Raw genomic sequence first — 27718 nt, forward strand, 5'->3', positions numbered from 1 at the left:
ATCCTACCTTAAGAAACAGGAAACATCTCAAATAAACAACCTAACCTTGCACCTAAGGCAATTAGAGAAAGAAGAACACAAAACCCCAAAGTAAGCAGAAGGAAAGAAATCATAAAAATCAGATCAGAAATAAATGAAAAAGAAATGAAGGAAATGATAGCAAAGATCAATAAAACTAAAAGGTGGTTCTTTGAGAAGATAAACAAAATGGATAAACCAGTAGTCACACTCATCAAGAAAAAAAGAGAGAAGACTCAAATCAATAGAATTAGAAGTGAAAAAGCAGAAGTAACAACTGACACTGCAGAAATACAAAAGATCATGAGAGATTACTACAAGCAACTCTATGCCAATAAAATGGACAACCTGGAAGAAATGGACAAATTCTTAGAAATGCACAACCTGCCAAGACTGAAACAGGAAGAAATAGAAACTATGAACAGACCAATCACAGCACTGAAATTGAAACTGTGATTAAAAATCTTCCAACAAACAAAAGCCCAGGACCAGATGGCTCCACAGGCGAATTATATCAAACATTTAGAGAAGAGCTAACACCTATCCTTCTCAAACTCTTCCAAAATATAGCAGAGGGAGGAACACTCCCAAACTCATTCTACGAGGCCACCATCACCTTGATACCAAAAGCAGACAAGGATGTCACAAAGAAAGAAAACTACAGGCCAATGTCACTGATGAACATAGATGCAAAAATCCTCAACAAAATACTAGCAAACAGAATCCAACAGCACATTAAAAGGATCACACACCATGACCAAGTGGGGTTTATTCCAGGAATGCAAGGATTCTTCAATATACACAAATCAATCAGTGTGATACACCATATTAACAAACTGAAGGAGAAAAAACATATGATCATCTCAATAGATACAGAGAAAGCTTTAGACAAAATTCAACACCGATTTATGATAAAAACCCTGCAGAAAGCAGGCATAGAGGGAACTTTCCTCAACATAATAAAGGCCATATATGACAAGCCCACAGCCAACATCATCCTCAATGGTGAAAAACTGAAAGCATTTCCACTTAGATCAGGAACAAGACAAGGTTGCCCACTCTCACCACTCTTATTCAACATAGTTTTGGAAGTTTTAGCCACAGCAATCAGAGAAGAAAAGGAAATAAAAGGAATGCAAATCGGAAAAGAAGAAGTAAAACTGTCACTGTTTGCAGATGACATGATACTATACATAGAGAATCCTAAAGATGCTACCAGAAAACTACTAGAGCTAATCAATGAACTTGGTAAAGTAGCAGGATACAAAATTAATGCACAGAAATCTCTGGCATTCCTATACACTAATGATGAAAAATCTGAAAGTGAAATCAAGAAAACTCCCATTTACCATTGCAACAAAAAGAATAAAATATCTAGGAATAAACCTACCTAAGGAGACAAAAGACCTGTATGCAGAAAATTATAAGACACTGATGAAAGAAATTAAAGATGCTACAAATAGGTGGAGAGATATACCATGTTCTTGGACTGGAAGAATCAACATTGTGAAAATGACTCTACTACCCAAAGCAATCTACAGATTCAATGCAATCCCTATCAAACTTACAGTGGCATTTTTCACAGAACCAGAACAAAAAATTTCACAATTTGTATGGAAACACAAAAGGCTCCGAATAGCCAAAGCAATCTTGAGAAGAAAAAACGGAGCTGGAGGAATCAGGCTCCCTGACTTCAGACTATACTACAAAGCTACAGTAATCAAGACAGTATGTTACTGGCACAAAAACAGAAAGATAGATCAATGGAACAGGATAGAAAGCCCAGAGATAAACCCACGCACATATGGTCACCTTATCTTTGATAAAGGAGGCAGGAATGTACAGTGGATAAAGGACAGCCTCTTCAATAAGTGGTGCTGTGAAAACTCGACAGGTACATGTAAAAGTATGAGATTAGATCACTCCCTAACGCCATACAAAAATATAAGCTCAAAATGGATTAAAGACCTAACTGTAAGGCCAGATACTATCAAACTCTTAGAGGAAAACCTAGGCAGAACACTCTATGACATAAATCACAGCAAGATCCTTTTTGACCCACCTCCTAGAGAAATGGAAATAAAAACAAAAATAAACAAATGGGACCTAATGAAACTTCAAAGCTTTTGCACAGCAAAGGAAACCATAAACAAGACGAAAAGACAACCCTCAGAATGGGAGAAAATATTTGCAAGAGAAGCAACTGACAAAGGATTAATCTCCAAAATTTATAAGCAGCTCATGCAGCTCAATAACAAAAAAACAAAGAATCCAATCCAAAAATGGGCAGAAGACCTAAATAGACATTTCTCCAAAGAAGATATACAGACTGCCAACAAACACATGAAAGAATGCTCAACATCATTAAACATTAGAGAAATGCAAATCAAAACTGCAATGAGATATCATCTCACACCAGTCAGAATGGCCATCATCAAAAAATCTAGAAACAATAAATGCTGGAGAGGGCGTGGAGGAAAGGGAACACTCTTGCACTGCTGGTGAGAATGTGAATTGTTACAGCCACTATGGAGAACAGTATGGATGTTCCTTAAAAAACTACAAATAGAGCTACCATATGACCCAGCAATCCCACTACTGGGCATATACCTTGAGAAAACCACAATTCAAAAAGAGTCATGTACCAAAATGTTCATTGCAGCTCTATTTACAGTAGCCCAGAGATGGAAACAACCTAAATGTCCATCATTGGATGAATGGATAAAGAAGATGTGGCACATATATACAATGGAATATTACTCAGCCATAAAAAGAAATGAAATTGAGCTATTTGTAATGAGGTGGATAGACCTAGAGTCTGTCATACAGAGTGAAGTAAGTCAGAAAGAGAAAGACAAATACCATATGCTAACACATATATATGGAATTTAAGAAAAAAAAATGTCATGAAGAACCTAGGGGTAAGACAGGAATAAAGACACAGACCTACTAGAGAATGGACTTGAGGATATGGGGAGGGGGAAGGGTAAGCTGTGACAAAGCGAGAGAGAGGCATGGATATATATATACACTACCAAATGTAAGGTAGATAGCTAGTGGGAAGCAACTGCATAGCACAAGGAGATCAGCTCGGTGTTTTGTGACCACCTGGACGGGTGGGATAGGGAGGGTGGGAGGGAGGGAGATGCAAGAGGGAAGAGATATGGGAACATATGTATATGTATAATTGATTCCCTTTGTTATAAAGCAGAAAATAACACACCATTGTAAAGCAATTATACTCTAATAAAGATGTAAAAAAAAAAGAAAGAAAATATATGAATATTTATCCTTTCCATTTTACTCTTTTAATCCGCAAATGAAAACAAAACAAGAACTTCATGGGGTAATCATCTTATGTATAATGTCTTTAGATATCATTCTTTATGTTTCTTCTATTTTCTGTTATTGTGACACAGACTCAGTAACAACCAGAGAGTTAAGAAATGATGAAGCAATGGGAAGAGGGTTTCTCATGGACTAGCTTCCTTTTTATTCAATCCCCTCTTTAAAAATCTGTTTGTATGTGGAATCTCATAGATGACATGATTGGAAGTAACTGATATTGTTGATGCTAGCATAACTCTTGTTGACTTAATAAGATAAAAATATGCAGTCAACAACCATTTTTCTAATAGCTTTGCAATGTTACAGGGGAGATATTCTGTTTATTAACTCAGATTTTAAAAATTAAATTTCATATAAGTGGAGGGAGAATATGCTATCATTCAGGTTCTGATTGACTTGATCACTAAGTTAAGACTTAACATATACCACTTTAGCCTTAGTTACCCTAATTTGGGGGTCCCCAACCCCCAGGCCATGGACAAGTACCAGTCTGTGGCCTGTTAGGAACCCGGCCACACAGTAGGAGGTGAGCTGCTAGTGAGAGAACAAAGCTTCATCTGTATTTACAGCCACCTCCCATCGCTCACATTACTGCCTGAGCTCCACCTCCTGTCAGCATTATGGTGAATTGTATAATTATTTCATTATATATTACAGTGTAATAATGATAGAAATAAAGTGCACAATAAATGTAATGTGTTTGAATCATCCTGAAACCTTCCCCCGCCCCATCCATGAAAAAATTGTCTTCAACGAAACTGGTCCCTGGTGCCAAAAAGGTTGGGGACTGCTGCTCTAATTCATCACATCCAAGATACCTCTGATTGTAAGACACATCGTTATTTTAAGAATAACTAAGAAAACATTGCCAATTAAACACAACACACCATCAATTGTAATATATATCTGGATTTCATAGATGTAAAATTATTTTTAAATGTGTACTTTGGAGCGTATATATCTATGCTTTCTTTCAATGCAATGTGGCTAAATGTAATGGGATTATATGAAGGTGGAGACAGGAAGATGTTCTTCCCCTTTGTTTCTGTGTAGGAAACCCTGTCGTGTGTTCTTTCAGAAATGTTGAGAAAGCTACATTTCTCTGCAGGGATGTGTAAAGCAAGTGACCTGATTTCATAATGTACCTTCCTTTGAAAAAAATGGCCATAAATAAGACATTCTAAAAGTTGTAACCAGATCCCCAAAAGAAAAGTAGGGAATAGAAGTGGTCAAAAGTACTTTTCATTTGCTTTTCTACTATGAAATAGCAGCTGACAGAGGTCCCCTTTGAGTATCATTTTTGTGTCTATTGGCTATCAGTTAAAATTATTCTTCAGTCTACAAAATATTATTATAAAGATTTGACATGAAAACTATTCTGTACCACATAGCTACTAACAAAAACAGTGACAGGAACAGAAGGTAGGTGCTGCTATATTACATTACAAAAAAAATGAATAAAGAAAAATCATGATGACAGATGTTTAGTTTTCTTAACATTTTCTATCTTGAGATATTCTTTCTGTGGATTTAACCATTTATTCACATACAGATACATACATACCCACACTTACATATTTCACTTGTACAGCCAACGTAAATTGCTTAATTGCAGCAAATGCTACCATGTGCATTTGACTCTACCATTGAAGATCAAGTACACAGCCAGGGACAATGAATGCAAAAAGTACCAAACCAAAAGAGAATGAGGCCCTCTACTGTCATCTGAAATAGAAAATGCTTAGATATAATGGAGAATCAAAAATTATCTAAGGCAACAAAGCATGAGCTATAAGACAATTCAGAACCACTTTGATTATACATTATGCATGTAGATATATTTCATTTAATTGCATATTTTTAAGAATACTATTATATTCGCAGCATAGAAGTAAAGAATATGAAGTTGTAATGTTTTAACTTCACAGTAATTTTTTTTCCAGTAAATATTATTGCAAGGATAAATAAAAGCTTAGCTAATGTTACCTGTACAGTAAAGGCATATGAGATGGCTTTGAAAAATACAGTTCAAGTAACAGCCTTTTCCCCGTGATTCACCCTCCCCACCTCATCTCAGTGGCACCTGTTTCCAAGTTTTATGATGCACTGAAACAGATATTCCAAAGACAGAGATGGAATTATGTCCCTGGTTACTCATTTGGTAAGAATATGAGAGTGAACAAATGAACTTTATATGTGGTCTTATGTGTCCTGGGTTTCACTGACATCAGAAATATAAGAGAACGTTTTCTACTCTATCAAATATCTGGCAAAAAAGATTAAAGACATACAGATATGGTGCATCATCTGAATCTCAGGATAAATTCTGAATTGAGAAGAAGAAGACATACATTAGAATTGGTGAGATTAGGCATTCATTGAAATATTTCTGTCCAGACCCTGGAATATGATTTCTAAGCATGTGATTACTAAGGCAAAAATGTCTCCCTACAAACTCAAAGCAAACCACCAACTTAAATATGTAATGAATAAAAGGAAAACTGTGTTTTTGAGAATTGTTATACATAGTCATGAGGTTACATAATACTAAAAACCTTTGTATTGTAAAAACTTAGTATTAATTATTTTTGTAAATTGATAAATCATATTGGAAAAGTAGAAAATAACAATAATGATGATCATTATAGTAATAAATAAATAAAATTAGTTTTTCTTTAACACCACCCAGAGAAGAGATGTTTTTAATCTTGACAGGCGGTATATATACAGAAATATTTTCAGAAGAGAAAGGCAATACAACAACTTGCAATGACTTGATAGTTACAGCCCATAGGGAAGTCCACTCTCTTTGTTCTAGCTCTGTGCTCAGAAGCCACCTACTTTCTAATTACTCATGTTTTCTACTGAGGGCATTATTTATTTCTATAGACAACCAGTTCTGGTTACTAGCAAATTATCACAGATTTTTCTGATTTATCAGAGTGACTTTGGTAGGACAACTCTATCATGCTAGAACCCATATATCACTTGTAAAAAATATGTTTCTGATATTTATACATACAGGAAGAGACACTACTGTATGAGGCCCTACCATGGTGAAGCCATCTTATGAGGTGCAGACTAATAGAGCCACTTTTAATTTTACAGTCTGAATACCTATGCATATGTGGTCTCAGGCTTAGAATTTTCTGATATATTAGTTTATTCTTGATTTCTCTTGATAATATATAAATACCTGTTGTATTAATGAATGATTTAATTCAATCCATGAAGGTTCACTTTGCACCAACTAAGTGGGAATGAATTTAAGAGACATTTATGGTGATTAAACAGGTGAAGATGAAACGGAAGGAAGAGTGAAAGATATGACTTTATACTCTGAGTGGCTGTCTCACCTCCAGTGGCAGTAAAAACTCCTCTTGTAGGTAAATGAGGGGGTAGGGTGTGGGAGATGTATTTGAGTTGGAGTTCTAGGAATCCAGCCTGGACCCACCAGGGTCTCGTTTGTGGAACGAGACTCTTAAAAGTGGTATGTTTCTTACTGATTCATTGTACTATGAATAAAGCCTACTTGTCATATGTTTATTTTTGTCATATCGATATTGTTTGAGCTAGGGGAGTATCAAAACTTGTCCACTAGATAAAGGAATTTAGAATGTTAGGATGTTTTCATATATAATTTTTAGAATGATTTGATACTAAATTGGTAATTTAGGTACTAAACATTGGTAAAATGCATGTGATTAGTATTTTATACATTTTAAAATTTTATATTTTTCATTTCAGCAACTCTGAAAATTTGAATGTGTCATGATCAAGTATGACTTACTAATACAATACACCTTCCTTTACACTTTCCTCTCCCTAACTTTAATAGCCAAGTAACCTACCTCAAACCCTGGACATCATCATTGACCTCCCTCAAACCTAAAAATCTCTCAAGTACAATTCTTTTTTTATTTATTTTATTTTTTTTTAATTTATTTATTTTTGGCTGCATTGGGTCTTTGTTGCTGCACACAGTCTTTCTATAGTTGCAGCACATGGGCTTCTCATTGCGGTGGCTTCTCTTGTTGTGGAGCATGGGCTCTAGGCGCATGGGCTTCAGTAGTTGCAGCATGCAGGCTCAGTAGTTGTGGCTCATGGACTCTAGAGTGCAGGCCCAGTAGTTGTGGCACACGCACATAGCTGCTCCCCGGCATGTGGGATCTTCCCAGATCAGGGATCGAACTGGTGTCCCCTGCATTGGCAGGCAGATTCTTAACCACTGCACCACCAAGGAAGCCTCTACAATTCTTTTTCTCTATTTTATCTTCCTGAGGGAGATACTGATTCCTTATATCCTCTTTATGAATGTTAATGGCCAACCAATTTCTAATCCCTCAATCAACTTCCAGTGGAAGAGGTTATCCTATGAAACTCCAGGGAAATTCATCCAAAATAAAGCTGTTCGATGAGTCTAAAATCATCCAAGTAAAAAGCTCAGTCATTTTGGAATTATCTCTTGCTTTATGCTCTTCATGACTTATACTCTATACTAATATTCCTAATCACTGAGATACCTGAATGCATCTAGAAAAAGAGTTGCTATGATAAAAATGGAAATTACTCTCAGCAACTGAAAAGTGGTATGGTAAGTTGAGAGGAGCATTAGTTTTAGAATCAGAAGACCTAGTTCTGCCTCTATAGCATGTTAGCTGTGAGGCCTGGTACAGGTATGCGGTTTTTTGGTAAGACAGATTAAGCGGTCCTAAGACAGCTCTGGAAAAGTTAGAAATATGATGCCTGTTAACTGTGACTCCAAATGTGAATAATAAATTGGTCTGGTGTCCCTAGAAATAGATAACACTTCTGAGTGCAAAAGTAAATAAAACACTCCCTTCCATACTTGGCATTATGGAAGAATGTTGAAAATATAAAGAGCATCAAATGATGAAGCAGCAGATAATTAGTCTGGCCAGCATGCCTACATGTCTTGGTCTAACTTTTCCCTGCAGAGTCTCATTTTCCCACCTACAAATTGATAACAGTCTATGTGATCTTTAAGGTTCTTTCAGCACCCATTTCCTTTAGGTACCATCCGAAATGAGGATGCATCCTTGGTTTCAACAATACTGAAGCAACCAGTAGCTCACAAGGGTAATTTTCTTGAATCCATAACATACCACTTTCCTATGATATCTAAACATTTATTGATTCCTAGACCCAGTGACTAACTCCTCTCCCCAGATCTTCCGTCAATCTAACGATTAAGTAATTTGATTTTGGTTTGATAGACAAATACCCCACAACTCCAATTTATTTTTAATTCCTACAGCCCTTAGTGACTGGCAGTTCCAAATAAACAGTATTAATAAATCATCAGTCTGTAACTAAAGAGACGGTTCTTTGAGGAACCCTTGCCAGTTGCAGACTGTGGGAAGTCTCAGGGGAATATTTGTCATTCTCACAGTTACAATGGGCCATAAGAGCAGCCATATGAGACAGCTTGGCTAAGGACCAAGGAAAATGAAACATAAACTACATCAAAAATGACTTTATGAATTGATAACTGGTGCTTTTTTATTTGCAATAAACATATAAAAAGAGAAAAAATTACTTAATATCCTGGTTCCCTAATAGGCGTTTGATGGAGTGTAACAAAAGATGATTTGTTAATGTTATCTGAAAGAGAGATAAGCAGGAGCTAAAAAGGGCAGGAAATTGAATGTGTTCTTCCCTCCCACCTCACCACCAGGTTTCAGATGAGTCTGGAAAGGTCATTCACATAATTATTACAGTAACTGGTTCAAGGCCTTTTGAGCACAGCTGATCTGATTGTGTGTTAATGGCTGCAAAAGCAAGATAAGGAACAGGTAAAGTAAAGGAAAAAAAATCTGCCTGTAAGATTGTCATAGTAGATAAACTGATGTTGTTTTATAGCATATGGCTTTTTTATTACAGAACAACCCGAAGTTTGCCCTTGTGTAAGGGGTCATTTAAGCATCAGTGACAAAATTTTACTTCTTTGTTGTTGGTGGCCGTGTGACGTATCTAGTGATCTTTCTGGGGTCTGCAAAAGGTCATATGGTGAAATGAAACCTGCCAGAAAACTGTAGCTAATATAAAGTGGTCTGAATTTTCAGGGCCAAGACATGTGAAAGGCATCTGGAGACTTCTGTCTGACCAAACCAAGGCAATAATATACATCCTGTTACAAATAATTGACCATATTTCTCATATCTGAATTCAATTCAGTAAACATATTCAATACTTGCTGCATATAAGAATACTCTAGGGATCCAAAAATTTAGCACAGTAGACAGATACACACAGCTGGTCCAGTGGGGCAGGCTAACTAGTGAAATATGGGTGCTCATATGGTTCCAAAGAAAAGAGTGAATCTCGAGTAAAACAGGTGGGAATTAATAGAGAAGTGGCATTTGACCTAAACCTAAACCCTGAAGACTGAACAAGGATTGTGAGGGCAGGGTATTTTAGACTGAAGTATCCGAGTTGCAGGCCCACATAGGCAGGAAATGATGTGGGCATAAGACGCAGGAAAGCATGTGGGCATAAGATACAGGAAGGGGTGTCTGTGGTTGATTAAAAGATGAGTTTGAGGGGCTTCCCTGGTGGTGCAGTGGTTGAGAGTCCGCCTGCCAATGCAGGGGACACGGGTTCGTGCCCTGGTCCGGGAAGATCCAACATGCCATGGAGTAGCTAGGCCTGTGAGCCATGGTCGCTGAGCCTGCGTGTCCTGAACCTGTGCTCCGCAACGGGAGAGGGAGAGGCCACAACAGTGAGAGGCCCGCGTATCGCAAAAAAAAAAAAAAAAAAAAAAAAGATGAGTTTGAAAATGTAAAGTGGAACTTGTGCTGGTTATTAAATTACCATCTCTCAGCTTCACTCTTCTTACTCTGCTTTGTGATACAAGGGCTAGGATTCTGGAAACCACATTTCTTCACTGCCAAGAGGGGGGCACTGGAGAGAGGCTGCAAGGATAGAGGAGGGAGAAGGGACGTACTCATTGTTGCTCACTGTCTGCTTGAGAGTCCTGTGAATGGCATCTCAGTGGGGCATTCTTCCCAAAGCAGCAAAGGAACCAATTTGAGTTTTTCCAACACTTGTAGTTCGAGCTGCATCACACCGCCACCTTGGAAAACTTAGCACCAGCCAGAGGTCTGAGTCCCAGAGGAGTGCCTCCAAACTTCTAAGTTTTAATGATTCCAAGTCTTCCTTTTTTTCCTTCTGCCTAAGAGATGGTAGCTACTTCTTGCACTTTTTAACTCTCCATATTTTAAAGTTCTTGTTTTGCTCTGTGTGACCTTGCTAACAACTTATATAGACTATTCTTAAACACCAAGTACCACCAGTTGAAAACATCACCAACTTTCTGGTTTTTCTTATTTACTGCATTTCTTTTTAAAAAAATGTTTTATTTTATATTGGAGTTTAGTTGATTTACAATGTTGTGTTAGTTTCAGGTGTACGGCAAAGTGATTCAGTTATACATATACATATATCTATTCTTTATCAGATTCTTTTCTCATATAGGTTATTACAGAGTATTGAGTAGAGTTCCCTGTGCTATACAGTAGGTCCTTGTTGATTATCTATTTTATATATAGTAGTGTGTATATGTTAATCCCAAACTCCTAATTTATCCCTCCCCCCAACTTTCCCCTTTAGTAACTATAAGTTTATTTTCTAAGTCTGTGGATCTGTTTCTGTTTTGTAAATAAGTTCATTTGTATCACTTTTTTAGATTCCACATATAAGTAATATCATAGGGTATTTGTCTTTCTCTGTCTGACTTACTTCAGTTAGTATGATAATCTCTAGGCATACCACATTCAGAGAGAGCCACTGAAATGAAATATTTATTAGGGTCCTAAGAGATTCCTTACTTGCATTGTCCTTTGACCTCTTACCTCTCATTTCCTTTCAAGAATTTTGTGTCCAGTGTTTAAAAGCCAACCTGGGAAATATCAAAGACACACTTTCTTCCCAAACTAAAGTCACTGAGCTGAATGTTAAGTAAAAAAAGGCAACACTCTTCCTTTCTATTTCCTGCACATACCACCAACCACTTTAAAACGTTGCATAATAATGTAGTTGCAAAAAGGCAGCTAATTAAGTCTGCCTGACTCTAGCCTTCTACTCTTAATATTCAGCCCCAGTGGGTGGATGAGTGGCCAGCAAAAGAGAATGTTTAAAATGTTCATTTCCAACCTGACCCAGATCATTTCTCTCCTTTCAGAAAACATTACATCTAAATTATTAGAAGACAAATGGATCTTACTATATTATTACAGCAGTGTGGGGAGAAAAGCTTCTACTGCCTCTGTGGATAACCCATTTTCCCTCTAACAACTTTTTTCGAGAACTTCTACATTATACCCAATCTAATTCTGCTAGTTTAATCCCATAATGTTGGAATTTCACCCTCTTCCCACTTTGTTGAAACTGGAGAACAGCTTGTGGGTGATCTCTTGATAATAATATTTTATATGTCTAAAACAGCCTTTTCTTCCAAAGTAATTAATCCACCTCCCCTTTTTTACACTTTGCTGTATTTCCCTTGCCTTTACACACCGTTGTTTCCTGATGGATCCTCGTTAAGCATTTCCCATTTTTCTGGGGAAATTATACTAGGTTGGCCAAAGAGTTCATTCAGTTTTTTCTGTAAGATGGCACTAGTAGCACTTAGTTGTCTTTAACTTCATTTGAAACAATTTTGTTAGATTGTATTGACAGCTGTTATATCAGCATGCATTTAAAAAAAAAACATCAAAATTGGTGAATTTTAATATTGAAGATCGAAGAAAAAAGCAACATTTTAGGCATATTATGCTTCATTGTTTAAAGAAAGGTAAAAACGCAACTGAAAAGCAAAAATAAAAAATGTGCAGTGTATGCAGAAGGTGCTGTGACTGATCGAACGTGTCAAAAGTGCTTTGCAAAGTTTTGTGCTGGAGATTTCTCGCTGGAGGATGCTCCACGGTTGGGTAGACAAGTTGAAGTTGATAGTGATCAAATTGAGACATTAATTGAGAACAATCAACATTATACCAATCAAACATTGAAAATCATTTGCACCATCCTGGTTACTTTAATTGCTTTGATGCTTGTGTTCCATATAAGTCAAGCAAAAAAAACTTTCTTGACGGTATCTCCACATGCGATTTTCTGCTTAAATGTAATGAAAACGCTCCGTTTTTAAAACAAATTGTGACGGGTGATGAAAAGTGGATACTGTACAATAATGCAGAATGGAAGAGATCACGGTGCAAGTGAAATGCACCACCAACCAACCACACCAAAAGCTGGTCTTCATTCCAAAGAAGGTGATGTTGTGTATATGGTGGAATTGGAAGGAAATCCTCTGTTATGAGCTCCGTCTGGAAAACCAAATGATTAATTTAATTCCAACAAATACTGCTCCCAATTAGACCAACTGAAAGCAGCCCTTGATGAAATGTGTCTGGAATTAGTCAACAGAAAACCCATAATCTTCCATCAGGATAACGCGAGACTGTATGTTTATTTGATGACCAGGCAAAAACTGTTACAGCTTGGCTAGGAAGTTCCGACTCATCCACCGTATTCACCAGACATTGCAGCTTCGGATTTCCATTTATTTCGGTCTTTAAAAATTCTCTTCCAGGGAAATTTCAATTCCCTGGAAGACTGTAAAAGGCACCTGGAAGAGTTCTTTGCTCAAAAAGGTAAAAAGTTTTGGGAAGGTGGTATTATGAAATCGCCTGAAAAATGGCAGAAGGTAGTGGAACAAAAGGGTGAATATTGTGTTCAACAAAGTTCTTGGTAAAAATGAAAAATGTGTCTTTTATTTTTACTTAAAAACCGAAGACATTTTTTGGCCAACCTATACCTTTGCAGAATTGACCAATACTAAACATAGCATGTGACAGTCACTTTATGCATTCTTTCTGTACTCAGTGTTGTGTAATTCTATTTCCAGAGAGATTTCTCAGGGTGTAACCAGCACACTCCTGTTGTATTCTTCTGCAGTAGCTTAAAGAGAAACCATTTGATTTTTTCTAAATTCAGATTTAATTTAGAGAGATTTCTTTAGAAGAAAACTTTCAGCTTACAACTTTCCTGTTGACTTTTTATTTAACTTCAAATTTGGCAGGTTGCTGAACTTGTGTGATATTAAGACATAGTAAAATTTAATAACCTAAAATCACTTGCCTTCTGCTATTTTCCTTTAAGAATACAGAAAAAAATATCCATTCATATATTTTTAAATTATCTGTGCAACTATGACTGCATTAATTTACATCCTTTAAGTTACAAGAACTGAATGCCTTTAGGGACAGATTATATACAGAGGTAAATGTACTTTTCAAAAGGAGTAAAAAAAACAAACAAACATTTTGTGAGCAATGGAAGTATATTTTGACATGTGAAAATAAAGGCTATTATTCATTATCTGTTAATAAAGTGTTGATTGGATTAAGTAGACACAGTATTCTCTGAGTTCATTTATTCCTTCAACAAATATTTCCTGAGTGCTCTGTGCCAAGCACTGTGGTAGGCAATAGGAACATACAAGTAAAGAATGCAGTCATGACTCCTGCCCTCATGGAGCTTAAAACTTAACAATGGTGACTTGCTGGTTATTCTGTTTGCCTCCCTTGCCTGTCACGCTCCTCTTCCCCCAGACTCTCTGTCTTCTTTTCTGTACTGCCAACTGCATTCTCTGGGCTTGCAAGCTGGCTTCTGGTTACCTTTAGCCATGAGAACCACCAGAGGTGATCAGAAGGCATGGAGAAAAAGTCAGGATATGAATTTCAATTTATGCCTTTACTAAACTCTTTTGAGCCATCGGAGTCTTTCCACCTGGATTCCTGACTGATACAGTGAATATATAAACTATATATTTTTTTAATTTTATGTAGAGAAACACATATGTAAATATTTTAGAACTGTATTAAGGGCTATGAAGAAACAAATACAAGTATTGAGATACAGTGTAATGGGTGTGAATTAAACAAAGTATTACAGATGAACTCTTAGAGGGTGATATTTAAGTTGAGGCCAGAGAATAAGTGGGAGCCAGCATAGAAAGAATGGGAAAGTTGGTCCTGATGGAGGAAACAGCAAGTGCAAGGCCCATAAGATAGAAAAGAGCTTGACGTGCTGTGTGCCAGAATTTGGTTATGATATTCTATGAGGAACATTCGGTTAAACCATTCCATGTGGACAGACTGAGGGGACAAATCAGCTTGAGTGGCAAGGTGTGGATCAATATCTAGTGACAGATACTGAAGATTTTGGACAGACAAATGTCTGCCAGAGAACCATGTACTTGTTAAAGTGGAAAGCAGCTCAGGTGAGCTGTAGGAATGAAGCAGATGCTCAGGTATTAATTTGAAATTGTGCTCATGTTGGGATGCAATGATGATCTACTCCACATGATAAAGTGCTGTAAAGAAATTAACACATATAAAGATGTTATTTCTTTGATCTTATTTACTTTCATTAGAGTGGTAAGTTAGCCTTTAGGTACAGATAAATCTCTTCGTAACATGATTTTTTTTTTCATAATTGTGACACTTCACATAAAGAATATCAAATGGGCAGCAGAGACCTTCTTGAGAGGCTGTGTGTTTTGTTCATCTTCCTATTTATTTATTTATTTTCATGAGGGGAGAGGGAGTAGCAAAGAAGGAGTGGAGAAGTTGAAAAAAATAAAGTATTAAAAGAACTTAATTTGACAGTTGGATCCTACCTAGAATGAAAGGGACTTTAAGGATCAATTTAGTAAGCATATTTCAAGACTTCCAAAAGCAAACACATCAAACTTATTAAATAAGCCTGCCTGGGGAAATTTCCCATATTGTTTTTTCTCCATTAATCTAGTTCTCTAATTTGTTTTATAGTATGCCTTCCTTTTGTTTGCGACTTTAGTGCAAATTCCGGCATTTAAGAATTATTTAACTGTAGGATATACTAAAACCTTTGACATCAAGCCAAATAATTATTTTTGCATTTTTCAGAATTGATAAGTTCACTTGGGACTTTTCAGGCATACTTGGTACCACAACATGGGCAAATGGTGAAAAACATTACTTTTAAGGTATTATTTAATCTCATGCATTTATCTAATATATATGAGTTTGGAAATCTTCCTCAGATATCTGCCAAATAACTCCTGGATGAATTTTAAATTATTGAAATATGTTTCTACTTATAGGTATCTTTTGTTGGACCACTCAACACTTTTAATAGACCAGACAACAATTTATTTTGTTTTTAGTTTATTATGATCTTGCTCCTACTCAGATTTAAACAGAATTGCACATATGTTACTTCAATCAGTCCTAATATTACTGGTGATTACTATTGTCATGCCCTAAACCTCCTCTTACTAGCTGAATTTTTCATATTTATTAATATTTTTCTCACCCATAGACTACACCTACTTCAAACACATTTATAGAGCATGTTTTATCTCCAAGTACTTTATAGTTATGCTGTGGGAGTTAGCTCACCATGACTGAGGTTGAATGATTAGTAACTCTGATAGAGATGCATTTATGCAAATTATAATTATAGAGTCTAGAAAGGACTCTGAGGTCTTATCACCCTAAAAAAAACCCAAAACTACAACATTCTATTTAAAATAAATCATAATACTCTAATCAAATATAATCAAAATCTCACTCCTGTTCCTATGCCCAATATTTATACTGTAAACATCATTGACAAGTGATTATATATTGTGAGATTTAAAACCTCGGAAGTAGAATCATTAATCACAGCAGGCATTAGAGTTTGATGTAAATCATCTTTCTTACTTGGGGAATGATTGCATGTTATACATATTGACAGCTGGTGCTATCATGTTATCATTATTTCAGGAGAGACTGAAGTAATCAATTGCATCAGTGTAACTATTTAAGATTTTTATACTCTTGTCTTATTATATCTTGTCAGAATCTATATCCTATACATAAGGAGGGGATAGCACCTTATCCCCTTTTTATTTCATTTCATTTTATTTCATCATTGCTGAAGGAAATTTAAGAATGATACTGAAATTTTAAGACAAGTAAGCAAAGAGATGTAAAGCTCTTCTTTTATTTAAAGACTTTTCCTTTATGTTAAAATAGCAAAACTATACACATTATTGTTCATAGAAATAACCAGAAAGATGATAATTTGTTACTTCATCGATTCCCATTTGCCCTTCTTTTAAAAAATGAATAACCACCAAGGAGCTTCAAGGTTTCATTCAAGGAAAATAAAACCTAGCAAAATAAGTGATCCAAAAATAAGATATGTCACATCTTAATAAACAATTGTGTCTAATTTTAGAAGGATATGTACTTACTTGCCAAGTGCAAAGCATTCCATCTTAACAGTTGTTCCCTTAGCAGCTGTAACTGTGAAAGGGAAATGGACCTCAATTTTCGGCTCATATTCTCCCATCACACCTGGGAAATAAAGAATAGTCTTTAAACATTAAATGAATGTCACAATTTCTCTCCAGTCCTGTAGATTGGAAAGCACTGTGTTGTCCATATCTGTTTGAAGACTGCTAAACTTTCGATGTACTGAAATAAGAAGTACTCATAGACTGAATCATTATGATGAAATCTTAATCTTCCCTTAAGGATTGGATTGCATGTATATTCAATACCATTTAAAATAATAATTATTGAAACTGCTAATCAACATTGGTAGTTTAGCTACTGATTATATTTCAGAGGAAATAAATAACTATGAACAAATCCTATGGTAAATAATGGTGTTGATTTTTTTTTTTAAATAAGTAAAGGTCTCGGAACTTTCTTCATCATTTTCAGATAAATCAATGCTTATTTGTTAAGTCAACATATATTTATTGAATATCTATAATATGCATGCAGTTTGCTAGGCATTGTGGGAGTTATAAAGATAAATCAGCCATGGATTGTGCCCTCAAACACTCAACAAGTGTATTCTTAAAGAAACAGCATATACTCAGGGATGGGAGAAGAGCTATATATCAAAATCACTGTAATGTAAGATAGGAAGGGATGAGTGCTCTGCCCTGAATGAGGTATCCCTAAAGTATTATGTGCATTTGAGGGAAATATAAGAATAGTTAGAATTTGTATAAGTGAGAGAAAGGAGAAAGTAAATGGAACTGCAGGAACAAAGACAAAGAGATAGGAAACCACCAGAAATAGGAATATTAGTTTTTCTGGCTTCTTGGTATGTGAAGGGAAATCATACTAGGAAAATTTGGAAATATAAATGGACTCCAAAAAATAGAGGACCTCGGGCTTCCCTGGTGGCGCAGTGGTTGAGAGTCCGCTTGCCAATTCAGGGGACACGGGTTCGTGCCCTGGTCTGGGAAGATCCCACATGCCATGGAGCGGCTAGGCTCGTGAGCCATGGCCGCTGAGCCTGCGCATCCAGAGCCTGCGCATCCGGAGCCTGTGCTCCGCAACGGGAGAGGCCACAACAGTGAGAGGCCTGCGTACAGCAAAAAAAAAAAAAAGAGGACCTTGATTATCAGAGCAAGACATTCAAATTTTAATCTGTAAGTAATTTGGAGCATTTGGAATTTCAAATAGGAAACTGACATTTTGTTGAGATGTATATACTGGAATTGGAGCAGAGACCAGTAAATCAATTATATTATTTCAATAATGCAAGTTAGAAATAATGAAAACCTAGACTTGAATTATACATCAAAAAAAGAGAAGAGGCATTAGAATGAGAAAAAAAAAAAACAAGAAAGACTTGAACTTTGCACATAATAGGGGTACTGGAGATAAGGTTGTGGGCCTCATCAATAACAACAGTAAGATTTCCAGCTTGGGAGAGGGGTGGGTGATGTAAGTGAAAGAAAAGCGTGCAGCTATGGTGGGAAACTTGATGATTTCTATTTTGGGAGTATTGTCTTTGATACCTATAAGATATTTAGAATGCAGTGAGAGGATGAAGCTGGAGATGAGTTCTGAACAGGTGATATATTCTTAATATCATCACTCACAGGTGGCAGTTAAAGCCATGAGATTGCAGAGGGCTTTCACCTATCAAAAAAACAATACACTATAACTGAGTCATTTGGCTGTATGGCAGAAATTAGCAGAACATTGTAAATCAACTATACTTCAATTTTAAAAAATCATACACTAGTGATGCCTGGTGAATTCCAGTGCTTGTGTCCTCAGGCAGCCCTGGAGCTAATTTCCCCCAGAAAATAATTTTTAGCAGATCCCTATGTGTAAAGTACCACAGAGGACACAATTGTGATTGAGCACAGATGCTTCTCTGAGGACCTTGTGTGTGTGTTTTGGGGGGTGTCTCTGTATAGGGGTATATGTGCACATAGAGATCTGTGTATGTGTATAGCTCTATGTGTAATTCCTTGGTGTGTGTGTATGGTATCAGGAGGAGAGAGGAGGAAGAAACCCAGACAGAGGAAGAAGTAAATGTCATAAGATATGAAGGCAAGATGCACTGGGCATGCAAAGGGAGAAATGGTTACCTTTGGCAAAGAAAACCCTTATGTGTTCATTTATTATTATTATTTTTATTTTAAATTTTGATTTGAGATGGTCTTTGAAGGAATAAAGAATGTAGACAACTTTAGATGGAAAATGTTTAAGTTCACTGAGGACAAGAATATTATCTTTGCTTTGTTGTTGTTGTTTTTTTCCCTAGGTTTTTTGCAAAGCAATCATAAAGAAAATAGTACTGATGTTTTCATCAGAGATTGGGCTTGTGTACACTGGCTCTGCTCATGACTAGCCTACAGCATCTCTGACAGGTCAGTGACCTCTGTGTCTCATTTTCTAATCTGAAAACGGAGGAAATAGAAGAAAACTACCATTAATGTAATACCCTGCTCTGTCAGGTTAACTCCCTTGATTACTTCCAAGCCTAATGTTCGCTGAGCACCAAGTTCCTGATACACAGCAAGTGAATTGAGAGGTTAGTACTACAGTAATACTCAAAACAGATGTTTAAGCACTTCTCTATCTCTTTCTCAATATTGTTTTTCTCTTCTACTTCTTTTTTCCTATATCCTTCTGCCCCACCCATATATTTTCCAACTTCCTTTCTCTTTTTTATATATATATATTTCCTGTATATCTCCTGAATGACAGTATTTGTCCTGCTAGTGTTGCCTGGCTGAGTGTATCCAATGATGATGAGTTTATCTTTAATGCTGTCTTACTTGGAAGCCCTCATATAAGGACTTCTAGGCATCCTGTTCAGTGGCTACCTTGACTGCCCACCTGAAGCAGTCCCTGAAGTCAGCTTCTGATCGCCTCATCCACTCTTAACATTGATTCTGTAGTATTTGTGTTCCTGTCTGCCTGTTAACCTGATGATTTAATAATACATGATTTATTGTGATGCTTATTAAGCTTAAGTTTATTAAACTCAATGCCTTACTTGCATAGGTCCCTGTGAGTGCTGGCAGTTGTTGAGTTCTGTAGAATGTTGTAGAAAGGCAGTGAAAGTCAGGCTGAATTTAGAAAATATTTCTATATAATTATTTCTAGTAAATTGTTTAAAGAAATCTCAGAAGAAAAGAACCAGAATCTTCAAACTCCAGTAATTTTTTTGATTATTTTTTTCCTAACCTAACTAAAAATTCCCTTTAGAATCCACTTTTATATTAATACTTTTGTATTCTTTATATTAAAGAAGGTCCAATAATTGTACAACATTTTAAGCCCTTCAAAACCTGGATCTGCCTCAAAAGAATACCAAGATATTACTGATATTAGGGGCCAGTAGGAGTCAGACCCATGTCTTCTCTCAAATTCCCTTCCAGATAACGTTTGTGAATTGCAAAGAAGACATTCTTTTATAGCTTTAATTCTTAAGGATGATTCAAAGGAAAGGCATTCCTGGTAGGGTTTTGGGAAGTAATTTTTGCCCATGTAGTGGCTTCTGGTGCTACTTAAATGATTCCTTTATATCCAAAGACACTGGTAAGCCTCACTCCAGGGCCAAAGAGGTTTGCTAATATCTGAACTGGATACTAAAAATAAAATTAAAAGGTTTAAGTACAAGGCTTCAAATTATATTACCTAATTTGAACTACACTGTAAGAAATAACTAGTTCTTTTAAATTTTACTCTCATAGTGGTGAAATAAGGACAGATTAGAAAGCTCCTTAGGTATGTCTTGTCCTTTAAACACATGATTACATTCAGGGATTAAGTTTTGCTTTGTCTTTCATGGGATAATTATGTTACAGCTAAAGTTCAGTTTAGCTTAGAGAGGGCAGACAGCAAGCAGAAGAACTACAATCTTGCAGCCTGTGGAACAAAAACCACATTCACAGAAAGATAGACAAAATGAAAAGGAAGAGGACTGTGTATCAGATGAAGGAACAAGATAAAACCCCAGAAAAACAACTAAATGAAGTGGAGAGAGGCAACCATCCAGAAAAATAATTCAGAATAATGACAGTCAATATGATCCAGGACCTCAGAAAAAGAATGGAGGCAAAGATTGGGAAGATGCAAAAAATGTTTAACAAAGACCTAGAAGAATTAAAGAACAAACACCTAGAAGAATTAAAGAAGAAACAAACAGAGAAGAACAATACAATAACTGAAATTAAAAATACACTAGAAGGAATCTTTAGCAGAATAACTGAGGCAGAAAAATGGATAAGTGACCTGGAAGACAGAATGGTGGAATTCAATGCTGTAGAACAGAATAAAGAAGGAAAAGAAATGAAGACAGCCTAAGAGACCTCTGGGACAACATTAAATGCACCAACATTCGCATTATAGGGGTCCCAGAAGGAGAAGAGAAGAGAAAGGACCTGAGATAATATTTGAAGAGATTATAGACAAAAACTTCCCTAACATGTGAGGGGAAATAGCCACCCAAGTCCAGGAAGCTCAGAGAGTCCAAGACAGGATAAACCCAAAGAGAAACATGCTGAGACACATAGTAATCAAATTGACAAAAATTAAAGGCAAAGAAAAATTATTAAAAGCATCAAGGGAAAACCAACAAATAATATACAAGGGAAATCTCATAAGGTTAACAGCTGATTTCTCAGCAGAAACTCTACAAGCCAGAAGGGAGTGGCACAATATATTTAAAGTGATGAAAGAGAATAACCTACAACCAAGATTACTCTACCCAGCAACGATCTCATTCAGATTTGATGGAGAAATCAAAAGCTTTACAGACAAGCAAAAGCTAGGGAATTCAGCACCACCAAACCAGCTCTAAAACAAATGCTAAAGGAACTTCTCTAAGTGGGAAACACAAGGGAAGAAAAGGACCTACAAAAACAAACCCAAAACAATTCAGAAAATGGTCATAGGAACATACATATCAATAATTACCTTAAACATGAATGGATTAAATACTCCAACCAAAAGACACAGGCTTGCTGAATGGATACAAAAACAAGACCCATGCATATGTTGTCTACAAGAGACCCACTTCAGACCTAGGGAAACATACAGACTGAAAGTAAGGGGATGGAAAAAGATATTCCATGTAAATGGAAATCAAAAGGAAGCCGGAGTAGCAATACTCAAATCAGATAAAATAGACTTTAAAATAAAGAATGTTACAAGAGACAAAGAAGGACACTACATAATGATCAAGGGATCAACCCAAGAAGAAGATATAACAATTATAAACATATATGCACCCAACATAGGAGCACCTCAATACATAAGGCAAATGCTAACAGCTATAAAAGAGGAAATACACAGTAACACAATAATAGTGGGGGAATTTAGCCCATCACTTATACAAATGGGCAGATCATCCAGACAGGATATTAATAAGGTAACACAAGCTTTAATTGACACAATAAACCAGATAGATTTAATTGTTATTTGTAGGACATTCCATCCAAAAACAGCAGATTACACTGACTTCTCAAGTGCACATGGAATATTCTCCAGGATAGATCACACCTTGGGTCACAAATCAAGCCTCAGTAAATTTAAGAAAATTAAAATCATATCTAACATCTTTTCCAACCACAATGCTATGGGGTTAGAAATTAATTATAAGGAAAAAATAAAGTAAAAAACACAAATACATGGAAGCTAAACTACACATTACTAAATAACAAAAAGATAACTGAAGAAATCAAAGAGGAAATAAAAAAAATCTAGAGACAAATAACAATGAAAACATGAAGATCCAAAACATATGGAATGCAACAAAAACAGTTCTAAGAGGGAAGTTTATAGCAATAAAATCCTACCTCAAGAAACAAGAAAAATCTCAAATAAACAATCTAACCTTACATCTAAAGGAACTAGAGAAAGAAGAAAAAAAAAAAAAACCAGATTTAGCAGAAGGAAATAAATCATAAAGATCACAGCAGAAATAAATGAAACAGAAACAAAGAAAACAGTAGCAAAGATCAATAAAACTAATATCTCCTTCTTTGAGAAGATAAACAAAATTGATAAACCTTTAGCCAGACTCATCAAGAAAAAGAGAGATAGGACTCAAATCAATAAAATTAGAAACAAAAATGGAGAAGTTGCAGTGGAAACTGCAGAACTACAAAGCATCATAAGAGACTAATACAAGCAACTCTATGCCAATAAAATTGGCAACCTGGAAGAAATGGACAAATTCTTAGATAGGTATAACCTTCCAAGGCTGAAACAGGAAGAAATTGAAAATGTGAACAGACTGATCACAATTAATGAAATTGAAACTGTGATTAAAAATGTTCCAACAAACAAAAGTCTAGGACCAGATGGCTTTACAGGTGAATTCTATCAAACATTTAGAGAAGAGTTAAAACCTATCCTTCTCAAATTCTTCCAAAAAATTGCAGAGTAAGGAACACTCCCAAACTCATTCTACAAGGCCACCATTATCCTGATACCAAAACCAGACAAAGATACTACAAAAAAAGAAAACTGCCAACCACTATCACTGATGAACATAAATGCAAACATTCTGAACAAAATACTAGCAAACAGAATCCAACGACATATTAAAAGGATCATACACCATGATCAAGTGGGATTTATCTCAGAAAAGCAAGGATACTTCAATATATGCAAATCAATCAACATCATACACCATATTAACAAATTGAAGAATGAAAACCATATGATCATCTCAATAGAAGCAGGAAAAGCTTTGATAAAATTCAACACCCATTTATGATAAAAACTCTCCAGAAAATAGGCATAGAGAAACCTACCTCAATATAATAAAGGCCATATGTGACAAATCCACATTCAGCATCATTCTCAATGATGAAAAATTGAAAGCATTTCCTCTAAGATCAGGAAGAAGACAAGGATGTTCACTCTTGCCACTATAATTTGACATAGTCTTGGAAGTCATAGCCATGGTAATCAGAGAAGAAAAAGAAATAAAAGGAATCCAAATTGGAAAAGAAGTAAAACTGTCACTGTTTGCAGATGACATGGTACTCTACATAGAGAATCCTAAATATGCCACCAGAAAACTACTAGAGCTAATCAATGAATTTGGTAAATTAGCAGGATACAAAATTAATGCACAGAAATCACTTGCATTCCTATACACTAACAACAAATGATCAGAAAGAGAAATTAATGAAACAATTCCACTCACCACTGCAGAAAAAAGAATAAAATACCAAGGATTAAACCTACCTAAGGAGGTAAAAGACCTGTACTCAGAAAACTATAACACACTGATGAAAGAAATCAAAGAAGACACAAACAGATGGAGAGATATAGCATGTTCTTGGATTGGAAGAATCAATACTGTGAAAATAACTGTACTACCCAAAGCAATCTACAGATTTAATGCAATCCCTATCAAATTACCAATGGCATTTTTTACAGAACAAGAACAAAACTCTTAAAATTTGTATGGAGACATGAAAGACCCTGAATAGCCAAAGCAATCTTGAGGGGGAAAAAAATGGAGCTGGAGGAATCAGATTCCCTGACTTCAGACTATACTACAAAGCTACAGCAATCAAGACAATATGGTACTGGCACAAAAACAGAAATATTGATCAGTGGAACAGGGTAGAAAGCTCAGAGATAAATCCATGCACCTATGGTCACGTAATCTATGACAGAGGAGGCAAGAATATACAATGGAGAAAAGACAGTCTCTTCAGTAAGTGGTGCTGGGAAAACTGGACAGCTACATGTAAAAGAATGAAATTAGAATACTCCCTAACATCATGCGTAAAAATAAACTCAAAATTGATTAAAGACCTAAATTTAGGTCCAGACACTCTAAAACTCTTCGAGGAAAACATAGGAAGAACACTCTTTGACATAAAGCACAGGAAGATCTGTTTTGACCCACCTCCTAGAGTAATGGAAATAAAAACAAAAATAAACAAATGGGACCTAATGAAACTTCAAAGGTTTTGCACAGCAAAGGAAACTATAAACAATACGAAATGACATCCCTCAGAATGGGAGAAAATATTTGCAAATGAAGCAACGGACAAAGGATTAATCTCCAAAATATATAAACAGCTCAAGCAGCTCAATATTAAAGAAACAAACAACCCAATCCAAAAATTGGCAGAAGACCTAAATAGACATTTCTCCAAAGAAAATATATAGATGGCCAAGAGGCACAGAAAAAGCTGCTCAACATCACTTATTATTATAGTTATGCAAATCAAAACTACACTGAGGTATCACCTCACACCGGTTAGAATGGGCATCATCAGAAAATCTACAAATAACAAATGCTGGAGAGGGTGTGGAGAAAAGGGAACCCTCTTGCACTGTTGGTGGGAATGTAAATTGATACAGCCACTATGGAGAGCAGTATGGAGGTTCCTTAAAAAAACTAAAAGTAGGATTACCATATGACCCAGCAATCCCACTACTGGGCATATCCCCAGAGAAAACCATATACATCCCAATATTCACTGCAGCACTATTTACAATAGCCAGGTCATGGAAGTAACCTAGATGCCCATCAACAGATGAATTGATAAAGAAGTTGTGGTACATATATACAATGGCATATTACTCAGCCATAAAAAGGAATGAAATTGGGTCATTTGTAGAGATGTGGATGGACCTAGAGACTGTCATACAGAGTGAAGTAAGTCAGAAAGAAAAAGAAATATCGTATATTAATGCATACATTGGAATCTAGAAAAATGGTACAGATGAGCAGATTTGCAAGGCCTAAATATAGACACAGATGTAGAGAACAAACGTATGGACACCAAGCAGGGAAAGTGGAGGTGGGGGTGGTGGTGGTGGGATGAATTGGGAAATTGGCATCGACATTTATACTTAATATGTATAAAATAGATAAGTAAAAAAAAAAAAAAAAGAGGCCCAACAGAGTCCGTTTGCCCCTTGTGCCATGTCTGCAATGCAGAAGAGGGCCTTCCCCAGACATGCTGGTACCTTGATCCTGGACTCCATCTCCCACAACTATGAAAAATAAATTTCTGTTTATTAGCAAAAATGAATAAATAAATAAAACCTATCATTTGGATCTGTGATAAGATAAAAGAAAATTTAATAAAATGTGGTATGTAGAAAAAAATAATGTTTACTAGTTTATATAATTTACCTCTTTCTTTCAAAGATGAAAGGGCTGAGTCAAAGAGATCAAGTAACTAGTTCAAAGTCCTATTGAAAGCTGTTAGTGGAAATAGGGCAAAATAGGTGTTTTCTCACCTTAAGTTTCCAGTTATTTTCTTGACATCACTCTGTTGAGGAATTTCAATCACAGAGTGTAAGAGTACAGGCATATCACATGTACTATTTCAATCATTAACTGCCTGCCATGGATATTTGGTTTATTTCAGCTATAATTTTTAATATCTCAAGTCATATACAGCTTAGCTCATAATTTCTTTTTCTCTGATATTATTTGATGGTGAAAGGAAAGGGAAACAGTCTTATAAGACACATAGTTAAAGATCAAAATATTAGGCTTATCTCTTCAATCAAGGTAGCTCTTTTATTTTTTGATCACTCCAGTATTAAGCTAAATATGCTCAACAGACACTATACTGTATCTTCATCTCCTTCCCCACACCTGTTTCTTCTGGCTTAATTGGCTGCCCTACTTTGGAATTACATGCCAGTAGAAGATGACCTCAAATTACTCTAATTCCTAATAAAGAGAAGCCTTCCATCTGAGAGCACATTACTCTCCCATGTCTTCATGGTTGTTGCTTTTCTTATTTATTCCAATTACTTACAAAGAGCTAGGGTGGTTTTCCCTAAGTAGAAAGCAATTTAGAGCAGTGTTTCTCCAAGTACATTGGCAGAACAAAGAGCCAATGACTTCAGAATAATCTGGAAAATTTACTAAAATTTCAGGCTATCGGTTTCATTTCCAAGCCTAGTGATATATAATCTTTGTATATACACAAAGATATTTCTCTTGATGATTTTATGTACATTAAAGAAATTCAAAGTTGGACCTACCTTGATTCTGATTTTTATCATGTTACTTGTCATGTGGGGATTAGAGTGTAGCAGACTAAAATGGCTAAAAAAGTGGCATACGGAGGGTCTACAATCATATTGTATTCATTAATGGCTTGCCCTAACAGTAATACAAATTATATTTAACTTGTACTGGCACTCACACTAGAGCTGTTTTTTTCCCTGATTGTCTAGACATCAGTTCTGACTGGTCAGTGTCCAGGAGATAGCACTTGTTAAATAAATATTTCAAATGACATTTCCATCTGACACTCACAGTAATGTCATGTCTAGGGTCAAGAATTCATGCTCAGTAGGTCTTAAAAATTTGACTTAGCTAATTATCTAAAAAGGTTTGGCTGGTAATCTTCTTATGTTCAAATAATGAGTATTTACATTTTTGTCTTCATTGCTTATGCCAATTGTACTCAACAACTGTTTCTTGTCTTCCAAGAATAGCAACTATTTTTTCAATTTTTTTGGGGGAAGTGTTTCTTCCATCTTCTCTAACCATGAAAGTTAAATTGGAGCCACTATCTTCCTATAAGTTCTGCTGTAGTTATTAACTTGTTATGGGCATCTGACCAGTTAGACTACCTCTTTGTCCTGGACACAATATTTGAGTCATGGACGGGTGGCTGAGGTTGGCATTTTTAAGCCAAGGACCAGGAGCCCAAGTCTCACTTTCTCCTTCATGGCAAAAAAGAGCCTGCATGTCTGAGAGCCACTGGAACCTCCACAAGTGGAAGGAGGTAATCTGTCATTGAAGAGAATTAAGCCAATTTAGATAGGATTAAGCCAAGGCAGATAGAGGAGAGATGAAAAAAGAGTACTAGTAGCATGTGAGTTCTACTTGGGATTTAGCTTCTTTCCCTTCTTTCAGTTAAATAAAATGAATTCCCTATTTTGTTTAAGTTATTTCAAGTTGGGTTTCTCAGTTACAGCCAAAAAGAGTTCTGGCTGATACCTCATTGAGCTCAGCATAACCAGTG

At 36.0% G+C, this 27718-nt stretch overlaps 1 protein-coding gene across 3 annotated transcripts in view; it reads right to left on the reverse strand.

Moving 5' to 3' along the window:
• Positions 1-27718, reverse strand: part of CNTN5 (contactin 5) — a gene marked incomplete at both ends in the record, with an annotated part of 797505 nt that overhangs the window by 331397 nt on the left and 438390 nt on the right. For all 3 annotated transcript variants that reach the window (XM_082845318.1, XM_082845317.1, XM_082845316.1), the window contains one exon: positions 16673-16775. In XM_082845318.1, coding sequence (XP_082701444.1) covers positions 16673-16775 — 103 coding nt within the window. The remainder of the gene's footprint in view (positions 1-16672; positions 16776-27718) is intronic.

This window comes from Leucopleurus acutus (assembly GCF_964270905.1).
Source record: "Leucopleurus acutus genome assembly, chromosome: 8".
Lineage (NCBI taxonomy): Eukaryota > Metazoa > Chordata > Mammalia > Artiodactyla > Delphinidae > Leucopleurus > Leucopleurus acutus.